Below are 16,047 nucleotides of genomic sequence, written 5' to 3'. Positions count from 1 at the left end.
CGCTCAAAAAGACTGCTTGCATCCAGACTCCCAAAACACCAAGCCATTAAACCAATAATGCATTTAAGACTTGGGCCTGTTCACATTGCCAAGAATTGCCCAAAACAAAGCGCTGGCACTTTATTCTTTTGTTCCTCTGAAATGCGGAAAGACAAGGGCCACAAGTGTTCCCTGATAGTCAAAGCCATTCAGGAAACTCGTTCAGCATGAGATACTTTGGAGACAATGCCATTTGCTAAGCTCCCTTTCCTTAACAAGTTTGGTAACAGAGATGACACCGATTTGTCCGCCCACTGATTGACTATCTTGGCACAGACTAATACCGAGCCAGACATTTGTTAAAGTGTGCATCTACAGTGGAAATACCCATCTACATCCTGATTGATCACTTGACAGCATTTGGCAGATTAGAGAATAAAAGAATCCTCCCAATCTCCACAACAACATGGAAGCAAATATAAATACTTGATATACTTCCTAACTTCACTAACCATGCCCTGTTCCCCTTCCCAATACTAGTCTTTACCCACAAGTTATGATAGGAGCATCTTCCATTCCTGTCATATACACACACAAGCTTTCCTAAGAGCTAGTCAGACACCATGGAAATACCAGCAGTAACACAGATGTCTCGCGTGTGGCATGAAAGCCTTAACTGTAGTGCAGTATCTATGCAGAAACTAGGTCTGATTTCTTAGTATTACTTTGCTTCCATACAAACGATAATTACTATTCCACATTATGGTTAGCAGGTTTAGTTTAAGCAAGATTTCTCTTGAAAGGGAAGTTTGCTAATGGAAACTAAATAGCAGAATGAAATCTAGTCTGAAGAAGAATGCTTGAGTCTTTGGCTGTTCTTGGCTTTAAGAAGGAAGATATGGCCATACTCCTTAACAATGCATCTACTGAGGTTTCAATCAGCACACACTGGGAAAACATAAGCATTTTTGCTTAGACTGTATGCTACTCATACTTGTAAGTCACTCCCATAAAAGATAAGCAGTTTGGATTTTTTTTTGCGGGGAGAGACTATAAAGCAGTAAGTCTAATCAGGTATGCACTAAATTATAACTGCTATGCATCTGTGTGGTACCCTCAAGCCCAAAATAAGGCATAAGGACTATCTCTAAGAATCCTATTGAGAGGAAAAAAAACAAACAAAAACCAAACACCTGCAATTAAACAGAAAAAACAAGACCCTCAGTCATGCCTGCCAACACCCCGAGGGTTACAGTGGGGTAGTAAGTTCTAGACTAAGCCAGCTATCTCCTAGGTTTTTACATGTCCAGACAAACAAAAGCTCACCCTGGCATTTTTGTCCTGAATATTTTTGAAAGGCACTGCACCAAGGTCTTTCTCTTCAGCACCTGACAGAATTTAGTTCCATTTTACTACCGGGTAACATTCAGATATACAACACTAACCATAACAATCTACATTAAAAGACTATGTATTTGAATAATAACAAATATGTGTCTAAATTACATTTCAACCAAAATGCTGGTCTGCTACAGGGACAGAGGAGCATAAGGATAAGCTCCTGAACCTCACACCAAATTGTATCCTACTTTTTCTTTCACCCCTAGCCTTGGGCAAGGAGCAGGGAAAGTCACATAAATCCTATTAAGAGAACATGTCTGCTAACAGTAGCAAACCTTAAACTCAGCAACTCCTTTAGCAGATTGCAGCTACCAAAAGGCAAGAATGCGATCAGAAACAGATCTGTTAAAATCTTCGTAGCAGTCTTATATAGAGAATATCCCCAAAAGCCATAGAAAAAAAGTCTTAACGGTTAAACAATATACCCAGAACCAACTGATCTGATTAAAGCACATTCTTGAGCAGAGAAGGAGGCTATTAACCTTCCAGCTTAGGAAGATGGAATTCTCCAAAGCTACTGCCAGATTCCTCCAAAGCACAACATAACCAAAAGTAACGCAATTCAAGCAGTCAAAAAATCACCTTAAAGTCTTAAGGGGAAAGTGACTTCCCTACCAATCCCATTAGCAAGTGGGACCTTCCTATGTCAGAAACATTTGTTTAATAAGTCCTAAGTATAGTAATTGCATGCAGTCTGATAGGAGACAGTTAGGCCTTTCTTCCAATACAGAGCTCCAGGCTTCATTACATGTATCCTAGCCATTTGTGTTTATGAAATACTACTTTCTTGACTTACCCCAAAATAGGGAACCTGTTGCCAGGTACTCTTCAAGTTCTCTCAACTTGAAAAACAGCCCTCTCTGAACCTTAAAAGAAGTCCAAAAAGAACACACCGAAAAAGCTAGAGAAATTTCTTTGAGTCCAAAATGAGGATTTTCCTTTCCTGCCATTACCTTAAGCAAAATTCACCTATAAATGCATCCTCCTAAGAATTCCTATTTATTTTCTCCATATGCTCAAAAAGCATTGAAAGCACTGGAAACTTTCATAGTATTTTCTAGCTTGCCTGTTACTCATTCTACTTGCTACTACAAAACCCTCCATAACACAATAAAGGTCAGAGAGCAGTCTTAAATAACAATTAACTTGATACCTGTACACACATTAGATGCGCTACCTCCTTCAGCAAGGATTCACCTTGAATTGCCAACTCACAGCCTACATACAGCTTGCAGCCTATTAGGCCAGTTCACTCAGCCAGCAACATAGCCCTAACACAAGTCTGAGTCCCACTCTCCCAGCAACAAACCTACTGCGTGTGGGTCATAACAACCCTCTCTCCGGGGCCTGTGGCAGTCTGGAACGAGGTACTGCTAAAGAGCAACTCCCCAAGCAAAATCCAGGCTATTCTCTCTAAGGAGTCAGCCTGGGGATTGTCTCCCACATGGACAACCTGCATCAGTATTCTACCACCACAGGTGTCCCAGTCACTCTCTTCTCAGAGGTGACAGGGCATTACCGGTACATAAACCCTGTGAAACAACTCGCCTCTTGTCCATGTATAGATCACACAATGCAGAAGTACTTAGGGAGAAGCTATTGCACATCAATCTCACTAGAAGAATCTATGCCTGTGTCTGGAGACAGTGTCCAAAACTTGTGTCCAGGACCCACCAACTTTTCTTGTGCTGCTGGATAGCCTAGGCATATTTTACCAGAAGGGTATAAGCCTGGAGATACCAACATCGCATCACTAAAAAAAAACCGCACCAGCTCTCAAATCCTTTTCAAAACATACAGTCAAAAGGCCCAAACCCAGTAGTATAGAAAATTCAAAAAAGCTAGTACTGGAAAGCAAGATAGAAAACATAGTAGAAATAAAAATTGTTGTAAAACTCTTAGTCACTTCTCTGCACGCCTACCGATCCATTGTTTTATTTTAATGTACGTGTTTGACCACTACAGTAACAGCGTCCTGCCTATCCCTGTACTATTTCCTGTTTACACTTACTAAGCCCCACCACGTGCAGAACAGTCAGCAGGTGAGCTCATAACTTCCAAGCACCCACACTGAGGAACTGAAACAAGATGCATCTGTAACACCTCCACGTGATAAAGAGCAAACACTGAAGGCCTTCAATACAGAGTAACCCTTATTAGAAAACTTAAAATCTTTCACCTAGCTCTCACCTCAGTAGAAAAGCTTCATCCTTGCTGGAGAAGTATTAATTTCCAAAGCTGCTCACACTCACTTAAATCTCATATAACTTACCATTCTTCAAATCTACCTTAAATAGTTCCTGATTTCACCCGTTGCTATGACTGTTTAACACTGGAAGCAAAGTATTTGTAGCCTCACAGCAGGCACCTGTGCCATCAGGCAGGAGCACAATGACCACTGAAGACTAGCCAACAGTTAGGAATGACTGCATCTACTCATACAGCTTGTAAGAGAACCTGGTATGACATTGTTCAAAGAAAAAGACATGTCCTTGTACTGAACTGTGCTTTTAACGATCAGCAAGGACTGACAGCTGGATTAAAGTCAGTTAGAAGAGACCAATTGACTAATTTGTTATTTTTCACTTTTTTAAAAAAAAAATCAAATCAACTACAGTTTTTAGCAGTTATTTTCTATTTTTATTAGTACATGCATGAATAAGCTTACTCCATGGAGCAGGTGAGCAAGAACACAATTAAGACCACAATTATTTTTTAAGTTTAAAGATGAAAGCCGATACCTACATGGGTGTTCAAAGAAACTGTCACATAGCATAAACTGGTTTAGGTGATTATGCTTTAAAAGAGTTTACATAATAAAGGTGATTGACAGAGAAACATATTTATGAGCTCCCTCGTGTTTTGAAAATGTTCTTTACACTTACTACTCTCAGAGGTTCTACAACCTACACAGTTTCCATAAGCAATGCAGTCCGCTCAATTTAGAATACTTCTGATGAGCTCCTAAAAGACATCACTAATTTAATGCAGATGAGATGCTGAACAAGATTAACATGAACATTACAAATTCAAGAATGAGGTGTTTGATTTTGTCATGAGGTTGAAAGTCAAATATGCATTTCATACTTAGTTTCTTGGCTTTGATAAACCAAAGTAAAAAATTACCAGTTCTCTTATTTACCTACTTACTACTCTTAGCTTTGTGTCTAGTGTCTTCAAAATAATTTTGGAAGCTCCTACAATTTTTTAATTAGGTCTTAATTTCTGTACAATAATATGAAGCCCTTCGTATCAAGGATACTCCAGAAGAATCCAGAAGAGACCTTGCAAACACATTCCATTTTAATCTAACTGGTACACTGAAAAATTGTTCATTACAATAACTTCAACTGACTCGTGTAAAGGCAGCAGCAACTTCTTTTCAAAGGTTTCTCTGCTCCGTGCCACAGTAAATTTTGAAACAAGCAAAGATAGATGGATGTTTGGAGAGCCAAAGCTAACATAAAATAAAGCAAATACTATCATCTCAGTACTGCCAACTTTTGCACATTTTTAACACATTTAACAGTCTTAAAGCTTCAGCTCTTGCAAGTCTCAAAGATCCCAAACCTGGCAAAATGACCAGGTAGGATTTGCATATGAAGATGATCTTTTATCCAGTACAAAATTGGAACAGAAGCACTAAGATAGCATAGCTGAAGAACAGCAATACTAATTAAGTGACAAAAGTTCTGCAGTTGATAGAAACAAACTAAAACAAATGCTGTCAAAAATACATGAACACCACATCTCCAGAACAAACAAAAAAACCCCACAAAATACATTCTCATTACAGCAACTATACTTAATGTTTAAAATAGCATCACTCGATGTATCTAAGTTCCAAAGCACGATAACTCAGTATTTTAAGTGGCAGTGATCTCCTTCAGTGATGGGAAAAAGAAATTTTTGGTTGTCTGAAAGGATCCAAGGCCAGCTTTTTCTCTGTTAGCCCTAACTTGGACATACTTACCCTAACTTACATTATCTTCAATCAAGCATAGAAGTCATGATAGGAAGCCTGTGCATAATTATACAAGACATCCAAGTCTCAACTGCATGAGATGGGGAGAAATTCTTTGTTATTAAAGTGTTCAAGCATATTTTCTCTACTGTCTCAGCAGCTGCATAAAGCTACCTGACGCATCCAACACTAACTATGGAAGTTCAGTAATCTAGTACTTCTAATATTATTTTCATTCTCTGAAGACTATAAAGTCATCTTCATTCTCAACCATTTTTGGTATCTAAAGCTTTCTTCAACTTTGGAAAGCAGCTTTAAAAGCTAGCCACTGCACTGGAGTTTCCCCACCCTGGCCTCGGCCATCAAGTCTAGATTTACAGTCTAGACTCACAGTCTAGACTCATTCCCTCTAATACCTCAGATTGCCATACAGTTAACAAAAATGGATTTCCACTTGGATTCTTACCTTGTCAACTTTGCTTTTTCACCTTACATTGGTCTGCTAGAGACTTTGGCTAATGTCACAAAGAATCATGCCATTGCTTGCTGCTCTACGAGAATATCTTCTCAACATTTTTGCAGCACCATCAACATCAAAATAACTTGGCTATAGGAAACTAACATTTAAAATAGGAGTGGTCCCAACTAAGAATTGCTTCTGCTTGTTCCAAGCAAAACCACATTTTATTTTTGAGCCATTTGTAAGTGAGAGACAAACCACATTGCATGTAACCATACATTCATCATATGGGTTGCATTTTTTTTTAAATGAAAAGTGCTGCACATGTGGAATATTAATCTGGCTGGCTGGTTTTAGAGAGAAAAGTGAAGTTCATAATCTAAAGGCCCAGAAAGTTCCTACTTAATCATTACACATTCTAGAACCTATGGGTGTTGTCGCAGACCAGCCTCAAGGTCCTGCTTCTCCCAAGAAAATGCTACAAAAAGACAATAATTTGAGCAAAGAAAAAAACGTGTAACCGCACAACGTCAACTCTTCAAGTAAAAATTATCCTGTCTTATCTCTTCCCCAGACAGCTGGGGTTTTTGCTTTTGATCATCAGGTTATTTACATCTCAATTTTTGCCTTAAGGTTCCCGATTTCCAAGAATTCTGTTAATCTTATGACCCAGAAAAGTATTTCTGAAGCCTTTTAGAGCATTCAAAAACCAAACTTCCCCATTGTACACAGGAAGAGACTTCTCCTATGAAATTTGTATTTGGCAGATACTGTTGAGATAGCATCTGGATTTGTCATTCCAGAGTATACGTGTTTCCTCAGTTATAACCAGTACGTAGATAACTCCGAATATGCTGTTAGACACCAAGTCAAGAACTGACAGCTTGCAGAATCTCTACCAAACTTATTAACGTAGTTGTATTAGCAACTTAAACTTCATGTCAAAAATACCATGCTAAAAGATACCTTTATTTCCTCCCCTCTGAACCCAAATAATTTTTTGGTTTTTCTTTAGAGACTCATGCATTAATGAAGCAGTTTGAGGGGTAGGCTTTGTTCTTAAAAACAGATAATGCACACTATGCTAATCGACCAAAGGTTCATTTTTGAGAGAAGAATTCTGTTAACACAAATGTGCTTGATTGGTAATACGTAAACAGGCTAAGAAACCAGAAGATACAGAGAGAATGTAAGTGTGCCTTTTCAGAAAGGTCATTTACCAAATGCAAATGAAAGGTAATTTGCTTTATTCACATTATCCTCTTCATACAAATGCAAATTCCGTTTTGTCTCAAGCATTCAAGATTAACTTTTATTCAAGAAAAACTAACACTCAAAGTTCTATATGTAGAACAGTAAAACCAACACTGCTTGTACTGCATGTATGGCAAACTAATGACTGCCAAAGCAGTCATTTAAAACATGTATTTTATGTTTCTGTGGATGTGTTGTCTTCCAAGTAAGCTTTAAGCCATTCGCTGCTGAAAAATGTGACTAGGTCAGCTTCTTCTCCGGCTTCTGAAACAGTCTAATAGTAAATATACTTCAACTGAGTAACACTAGACATGCTTTTAGCCATAAGGGAAACCATGCATTCTAGAACAAAGTCCTAGTCTAGGAAAAAAAGATTAGCAGCCAAGAGTGAATAGTAAGAGCACAAAGCCAAAGAATTAACTTTTTATTTTTTTAACATTACAGTTTAAAGTAATGTTACTAAACTAATCAAGCCATCTCTATGCTAGTGACCATTTTCCTCACTCTTCTTTCCATGGTTTTGATGAATGAGTTACAAAACGAGGTGGGGGGAAGAAATAACAAAACCAGACAGTAGTAGGAAGGTACAAGCACGAACTGTTTTCTGATTTTCCCCTTCAAGCACTGCAAGTTCCAACAGCTTTATTAGCAGAAGAAAGCAAAGCATTATGTCAGACTTCTCACTTCAGGAAAAATTCTGCTTTGTGAATCCCTTGCATTTGAATACTGGGTTAAAGGCTTTTGAAAGAAATTGCACTTAGTTTTCAACCAAATGCAAGTTCCAACTGTCTTCAGGATATGCAAGCAATATTTCAAAGATGACAAACACAGGGAAAACATTCATCTAGTTAAACCTACTTCCATGTCAATGCTTGCAGACTAGCTATAAAACACAACAGAAACAGAAGTAACGCCCTATTATTTTGTCAGTGATAAACTGAACTGGATAGTAACAGTGATGGCTGACAAAAGGTTCAATACAGAGTTAGGCACTATGGGGTGTTTTGTTCCCCGTGTCCGAAAGCATCTCATCAGATTGGTTACTCAGTGCCACCAAAGCCAGTCATGCTTAAAGTCAAAGCGGTCAGCAAGAAAACCTGCAATAATCTTTCCTACCTAGACCCCTATACATCTCATCTCATTTGTCCAGTAGTAAATTGTTACAATCTAGTTTGGCAGGTCTTTAAAATTTGAAAGTTTCACAACAACAATCATATTGTTTTCAGCTGTAATATTTTCTTCTCTAAAAACCTAATACTTTCACATAATAGTACACATTTTGAAATTGCAAAACTTCAAAAGCAGAACAAAAACAATCAAAAAGCTTAGAGAAAGTCTCTTCACACATGAAGCACCAGAACCAGGGGGTTTTGCCAGACATGTTTTTACACATGTTTTTTGAATAATTTCTTATCAAGGATTGAACATATTGAGCCAAACCAACTTACTTTTTTTTTTTAATATCAGAACTTGGCTTGGGATCTCGCTCAGCCTTATATGGGCATATCAGGAGTCAGGTATACATACAAAATAACCAGGAAAGACAAGCCATTCCATCAAGTTGCAGAAATGCTCAAGAGCCTAAAATACGCTTGGTCGAAGCAGACAGTGATTTGTGGAACACGCGAGAGTGAAGATTGTTTGTTTTAATTAGAAACATCCTTTTGTGCCAGACCATGCAGTTCTTGGTATTCCTTTATCTACAATGCACAGGACAGATGTGGATTTCAGCACGTTTTGTAACAGCGTACATGCCAAGGTCATTAAGTAAGAACGTCAGCCTCCACAGCACGCCTCTAGTTGAGCTCCATCTGTTTTGAGCAAGCTTTAGCCCACCCGCCTGCCATAGGCTGTGAAAACTGACCACATATGCTCTGCATCTACACAATCCCATAAACACGGGAGAGAAAAGAGCAGCTAGACTGCATAGCAAACTTTGAACTTTGACTTAAGGAAAGGCGTGCCGGGTAGGCAGTGGGGACACTTCTTTCTAGCAAATTGTCAGAGCTAGTCATTTTGCATTGTACTAACTTACAGAATAGGTATTACAAGTCTAGTCAGCAGACACTTTCTGCTCTACATACTAGGATTGCCTGAGAAGCTGAACTGTTGGAAAGAATTGCTCTGATGATTTCATTGCTCGATTATGTAAATTATTTTAAACTTTCACACAGACAAGACAATACACTTAATCCCTAAATTTCAATATGCTTACAGATTTCAACCTATAAAATTGAAGCTCTTTTAAAAAAATCTGACAGCTTGTTTGATTAGAACAGCTGCACCATTATTACTGGAACTAGTTTCACTACAAGAAAAGAATAAGCAGCAACACGCAAGTGAAGAATGTAGTTTCAGAGTACATTTTAACCAGTCTGGTAATATGCTAATACCAAAAATAATGCTGTTTTTGTCCTTCAACTTTTCATTCTCAACATGGCACTTACCTAGCAACTACACAACAGAAGCATGAGCTCGTGCAGTTCACTGCAACTAACAAAACATTAACCTCTTTCGAGCATGGTGATTTTCATTTGGGTTGACAAAGCAACCAGACTCACCCCGTGGTCACACAACTTTTGGACCCTATGGAAAGTGGAGAATGAGGAGAGGGTGAAGGGCAGGATGGCGCCTCCCAGCAACAGGCCAGTGAGATCTGGTTAAGCACGGCATGAAGGATAACTGATACACAGTGACTGACTCTTTGCAGTTCTGTGGCGAGACAGACATTTCAGCACATCTCTCCATCTCACTCACACTATGACAGCAACTCCTTTTTCCCCACAGGTGCAGCAGCGATTCATAGGCCTTTAAACTGGAAGGATACTGGAAGGCATTCAGCATCCAACAACACTCAACAGCCTTCGTACTTCACCTGGAACTGCCGGGAAAAGAGCAGGCTACAAACCATTGAAGAAACTCTCCCACAAACAGTCCTTCTGACTTGAAGATCAGGCTGTATAAAGCTATTCCTTCTACACAGCATGTGGTGGTACTGTCATTTAATTCCATCTGATGAATTACGGTTGCTTCAAGATAACATGTTTGACAGCATGTTGATTAGCAAAGAAGAGGGTAAATGGTTTTGTATTTACTGCTTTTAATTAAAAAATTTGTATTCCAAGAGCAAGACACAATCAGGGTTTATAAACAAAGCATACACTGTTACATAAAACATCACCACCACACTAAGCCAAATATTCCCAACAACAACGCAATCAATACAGAAGCTATGGCTTAAGCTACCTGTTCTCAGATGTCTAGTAATTCCAGGGGCAGCTAGATGCCTGGAAATGCCAAACAGCAGCAACAAAAGCATTAAAAGTAGAGTAAGAGAATGCCTTGGAAACTACCATGAAAGAAACAGCTCCAATCCGTAAAGCAGCAAAAACTTAAAGAGACTAGTACTACTACCTACCTTCAGGTCACCTCCTGTGTGCCCCGAACAGTCTTTGTCCAGCTTAATGTAGTTACAGTTATAATCTAATATTAGAACCAAGGAATGCTTGCTGCATCTTTTACTTGTACATCTTTTGCTCCTTGTAAGGCTCTAAAATGGGCATGGGGAAGGTAGGCATTGTAAGTACAAGCAGGCAGAAAAGTAAGTACTAGTACCCAAGAGAAATACATTCTCCTATGGACGACTACAACTCTCCCTTCCAACAGTCATGACTGCCGACCAGCTTTACTGAAAACAAAACATACTTAAACATGAGGGTAGAGAGAGTGTTGGAAAGCAACACAGATGGGGGAACTTTCATTTTTAAGTGAGGAGGGGAAAAAAAAGTTAACAGATTACAGCACACAGTCTGCTTTAACAGATTGCAAGAACAAAATGGCCATCTACTTTGTATTTAGGATGCTTCATATCTTTGCTTGGCACAAGAGGATAGTCTGATCTCATCCATACCAGGCTGTGACTGACAAGTACTCAGTGTGTTTACTATTAAATACACTGTCTCAGCAACTGATGTGTACACAATTGCTCAGACCTTACAAATGAGAAGAATGAGCAATCAAAGCAGACCAAAAGTCAGGCACAGTCTCTATTAGAAGTTAACAAGATGGGCAGCCACAAATTAAAAAAGCTATTCCCACCACTAAAGACTGAGAACTTGACAAGGTGTGCCACTTGGAGAAGTTTTCTGAGACTCTGAAAGAAATTACTATCTTCCTGTTGGTTTTGGTAGTGAAAAAAAGGAAAAAAACCTGCAGTAATCATTCTGGATACTGTTGCAATAGCCAGTGTATTTTTGAGTTAATAATGACCTATACCTACTACAGCAGCACCCCATAGACACAAAACTTTGAAATGAAAAGATGTTCTAATTATGTGTTTCAAGACTTCTGCTTCTTGACAGAAAGAAGGCATGCAATTAGTGCAAGGTAGTTCACATGTTTAAATGCCTAAGCATAGTAGCATTTCTAGAGCAAAGGAAAAAGATTTCATTAAAACAAAGTTTTGCCAAAGATTATTATGTGGAGTGCTGAATTTGAACCACTCCCCATTTCCCGTGCGTGACTCTTCAAGACAATTCATATGCAATTAAGAATTCTAATTCTCCACTAGCTCCATTCCCTAGTTCCTTAAAGCTTTAACCCCAAATTGCAAACTCTTGAACTGAATCAGAAGTCAGTTTGCTTGGGACATGCATGTCCAAACAAATCCAAAATCCTCCACATCACAAGTCAGCAGAGGGCACTGTGACACACCTACAAATTAACATTTTGCTGCTCTTTTGGCCCTGAAATAGTAGGTCAGTCAGAAGAGGTGAATTCTGCTGCAGCCAAAACAGCTGCTGCTCCTTTCAGTCACTAATCCAGAAAACAGGTATTCCTGATGGCTGCCCAAACACAACAACAGGGCTTTCTGGACTTGCTACAGACAGCGTAGGATATCCATAGCTCTCATATACAACAGAAAGTCACCACACCAAAATTAAAACACTACCTAAGTAAGAGAACCTCAGGTCTTAGCAGCAACATAGTAGTTAAAAATATTTCCATCTTTCTTACAGGGTTTAAGGAAAAGGTAGCATACGCCTTCCAAACTCATGACACACAACTCAGAGAAACAAAGTCACTGGAACAGGTATGTCTGGAAAGAGACCAGGAAGGAAAACAGATCAAATAGAGAAAGATAGCATAATGGACACTGAGAAAAGAGGACACAGAGGATAGCCTCAAGATGACTGAAATTAAGGCCTCTTATGTCACACCACATTGACTTCCGTGCTACTTCCCACCTTCCTTTTCCATGTGAATTTTGCTTTATTAAGCAATGTTAAACAATAGTCTCAAAGCTGTCCAAGTTCTCACTGAGCACTTTCCCCTTCCTGGGAAGCTGAACACTTGCAAACTAGTTAAGTCCCATAGCTAGGGAAGAAGGACACAAGAAGGTGGAAAAGATTTCTAAATAATATTAAGGTCTCCCTTTTAAGCAAAAATTAAGGCACACAAACAAGTGACCAATTGCAACCAGAAAGCCTAACTACATAGAACTGCACAATACATTGTCCTTTACTACCTCTTGCAATAAATTTATGGATAATAGTTGCTATTCTCTTCATTCCCTGTGCTACTGGTTAGGCCCATTGAGGACTTAATCCTCAAAATGCAAATACAAACTTTAGTTGTTTTTTCCATGAAATGAATTGCTAACTTCACAAGAATCTGGTCATTAGAAATTGAGGTGCTCAGCATCGCTGATATCAACCAACGCAGTCTAAGCTGTTGTTAAAGTAAAAATTCTCTGGTTGGTGCTTTTACGTAACAAAGTAGAAACAGGTTCAGCAGCTACATTTGATGCACAGAAAGTAAGCGTATGCCTCTTTCCTCTAGTGCTGTGCATTGCCCACGGGAAGACCACATTGACAGAGTGCACGAACAGCAATTCTTCCCACAGTCCCTCTCTTCCAAACCAATGTTGTCCTTTGCCAATCCTAGAACACGATGCCCTACTTCACAAGTTTCAATTATCTGACAAGTCTCAGGGACGGCAGGGAGAGGGAGAAGGACTGCTACTTATCTAGGTGACCAGATCGCAGCAGGAAAATGTACGTGGCAGTATGAGAAGGCTTCCTGACAACAAATAAAGTTTTCAGATGAAATTACACCAGATAGCTTAAGGGGGATGTTTGTCACCAATAAAACAGGGAAATCCTGTTAGACCCTGCTTTGTGTCATACACTCCTGCTACATACTTTGCACTAATTCAGATGTTTGTTGGACTGCTTTGTGAGCAAATTCACTTCATTTGCCTGGCAAAAGAGTCACAAACAGCAAATCTCAGCTTGAGCAATCCAATAAGCACAGGGGTCCCCACAGACACAGAGATACTCAGCAAGGAGCACGAGGAAGACTCAGTTGCTCAAATATTACTCAATATTTATTAGGGAATACTATTGAAATGAGCAAAATATCCCATCAGTTTCATGAAGGGACAGTAAAATGCTTAAGGAAATGACCAGAGGTTGCATTGGAGTTTACTCTTTCTGAAAAAGAACTTGGATACCACATAAGACGATACTTTTCACCTGAGAAAGGTTGTCCCTTTGGTTGACAAAAACTCAGTTTTACAAAGACCAGCACACGATAACACTGCCAGTTTATCTCTTCATCAGCTGATGACCTATACTCACCACAGATCCCCATTTCACACTCCCAAGCGTTCTCCTAGCCCTTTCAGCTCTGCCACAAGTTAAAAAGGAAAACAGTTACCAAATAGATTTTATAGGTTAATTTGGATCAATTTACAAGCAACGCTCACAATGTATGCGTGACGAGTACCAGGAAGCCTGAGCTTCTTGGCTGTACAGCCCAAGGAAACACGCACTTACAGCGGGAGACAGACGGTGCGACCAGGAGAGACCACCTGTGCTCACCAGGAACCCGGCGCTGGTTTTGCGGGCGCTTCTGGGAGCACAACAACCCTCTGAGGCACCAGACAGCTCAGCCGCTGCCAAGCAAGTGTCACTCTTGGGGAGAACCGGAGCTTCCGCTACCTCGCTCCTTTCGGGGAGGGGGGAGCGCTCTGAGCTGATTAAATTCCTAAAAGCGGTTTGTTTTAACACGGCACCTCTAAGCCGTCGGCTGATACAGCACAGCGGCGCTCTGGCCCAGACACCCGCCCCCCTCACCGCCCCGGCAGCCCAGCCCGGACCCGCACGACGCGGCCCCTGCCTCACCTGGGCCGGGAGCGGCGGGGCCAGGCTGTGCCGTGCCGTACTGGAGCGGCGAGGCCGGCCGCGGCCCAACGGCAGCTTAACGGCCGCGCGGGGCAGCCGCTGAGAGAGACAGGGGGAAGGAGGAGAGGGGGGCCACCTCCCTCCCGCCACTGCCCTCAGCCCAGCCCCGCCGAGGGAAGCCCCGGAACCGCCCACGCCGCGGGCGACGAGCCGCTCCCCGGCCCCCGAGGGCCAGCGCTGCCCGTTCCCCCCAGCCCGGCACTCACACGACGACCCGCGAAATCATCCAGGAAACCATCGCGGCGGCGCGTCCCCTCAGCCAGCCAGGCCCGAATGGCCGCAGCCCCGCCCCCTCATCGGCTCGGCGGCTGCACGCATGCGCCCCGGCGGGCCGGGCGCGGCGGGGGGGCGGGCGTGTGGAGGCGGTTCCGTGCCCGGCGGGCGGAGAGGCGAACCCGGTCGGGTCTTTCACCCCGGCAGCGCGGCCGGGCGCCCTCGGGACTCCCTCCGCTGCCAGGCGGGCCTGGGGACAGTGTGCTTTTTTTTGGGGGGGGGGGGGGCTGCAGCCAGCGCCCCGCCGTAAGGAGGTGGCCGCGCCTCCTGCCCGCAGCTGCCGCCTGTTCCCCCGGCCCAGCACTGCCCCGTCCTCCGCCGTGCTGCGGCAGGGCCGCCCGCTTCACACTGACGCGTCGAGAGAGTCTCTGCACCGCACCCATCGGGCCGGTGCACGGAGATAGGAACAGATTTAATTAAGAATGCAATAAGGCACGCTCCCTCCCCTTCTAATCTCTTCCCTTCGAAGCGCAGTGACCAACTCCAGCGAGAAGGACGGGCTGGGACACTCACCCCTTGCCTTTGCCTTTTCCTTGTGTTCCCTACGTGCCAATTTGCAGTAGGACCTATCGAAACATTTGTCTCACGTAACCAGGTCACCTAACGCGCCTTGCTGACCCGGCGGTGGCTCGCTTGCTGTGGGACATGGTGCCAAGCCACCTGTGTGTGCTGAGGGGGTCCGGTAAGGGCACGGTGCTTCACCGGGCTCACCCGGGCTGCAGCCCTGCCCTCCAAGCAGAGCTGTGGAGCCAGCTGGCTCCCCAGGGCTCCAGCACCCCGCTGAACCGCCGCGGGAAGGTGCTTCTCCTCCAGACTTGTTTACAAGCGCTCGGACCCAAAGGCTAAGGACACGTCCAGACTGCTACGTGCAGCTGGATCCAAAACTTGAGGTGACCGGGAGGGTGGGAGGATACGTGTGGGAAGGATTAGTGCCCGTGTGCCCTGTTACCTTTGTTCCTTCCCTAGACACCTTGTTATCGGCCGCTGCCCGAGGCAGGACACTGGGCAAGACAGCCCACAGCGTGACCCGGTCCGGATGCTCTTGACAAGCTCATGGTCTGGCAGGTCAGACATGCAGGAGAAGCTGACTACTCCCTGATACTTTAGCTAATCCACTGCAATCCACCTCTGCGTACCTGCTTTACACTTCATGCAGAACTGTTTGTACACATAAGAGGACAATATTTTGCTGAAACAGACTGCTTCATCTTTTCTCAGAAGAGGAGGATGTAGAAAGTTCTGCCAATGCCAGTGCTGGAAACATTCAGCTTTACTCTGATACCAGATACCAACAAACGTAACAAAGCGATACCCGAAGCAATAGGTGCTGATGCTACTGAACATGGCACTCGGCAGTTAAGGTAGAGAAAGAGGAGGTTGCTATTTTCAGCACCATTCCTGCTGACTCTCGCAGTGGATGACGTGCCAAGGTCAGCATCGCAATCTGTAGCAGTAACTAGTTCTTCAAC

At 42.5% G+C, this 16,047-nt stretch overlaps 1 protein-coding gene across 1 annotated transcript in view; it reads right to left on the bottom strand.

Moving 5' to 3' along the window:
- The window catches only part of REEP3 (receptor accessory protein 3), a 41,607-nt gene extending 26,688 nt beyond the window's left edge, over window positions 1–14,919 (bottom strand). The window contains exon 1 of the mRNA XM_075758848.1: window positions 14,512–14,919. Coding sequence (XP_075614963.1) covers window positions 14,512–14,543 — 32 coding nt within the window. The 5' untranslated portion in view covers window positions 14,544–14,919. The remainder of the gene's footprint in view (window positions 1–14,511) is intronic.
- Window positions 14,920–16,047: the final 1,128 nt, after the last annotated feature.

The sequence above is a fragment of the Balearica regulorum genome, chromosome 7 (assembly GCF_011004875.1).
Source record: "Balearica regulorum gibbericeps isolate bBalReg1 chromosome 7, bBalReg1.pri, whole genome shotgun sequence".
Taxonomy (NCBI): domain Eukaryota; kingdom Metazoa; phylum Chordata; class Aves; order Gruiformes; family Gruidae; genus Balearica; species Balearica regulorum.
Note: the sequence above shows the minus strand (reverse complement) of the source record. Positions and strands in the feature narration are given on the sequence as shown.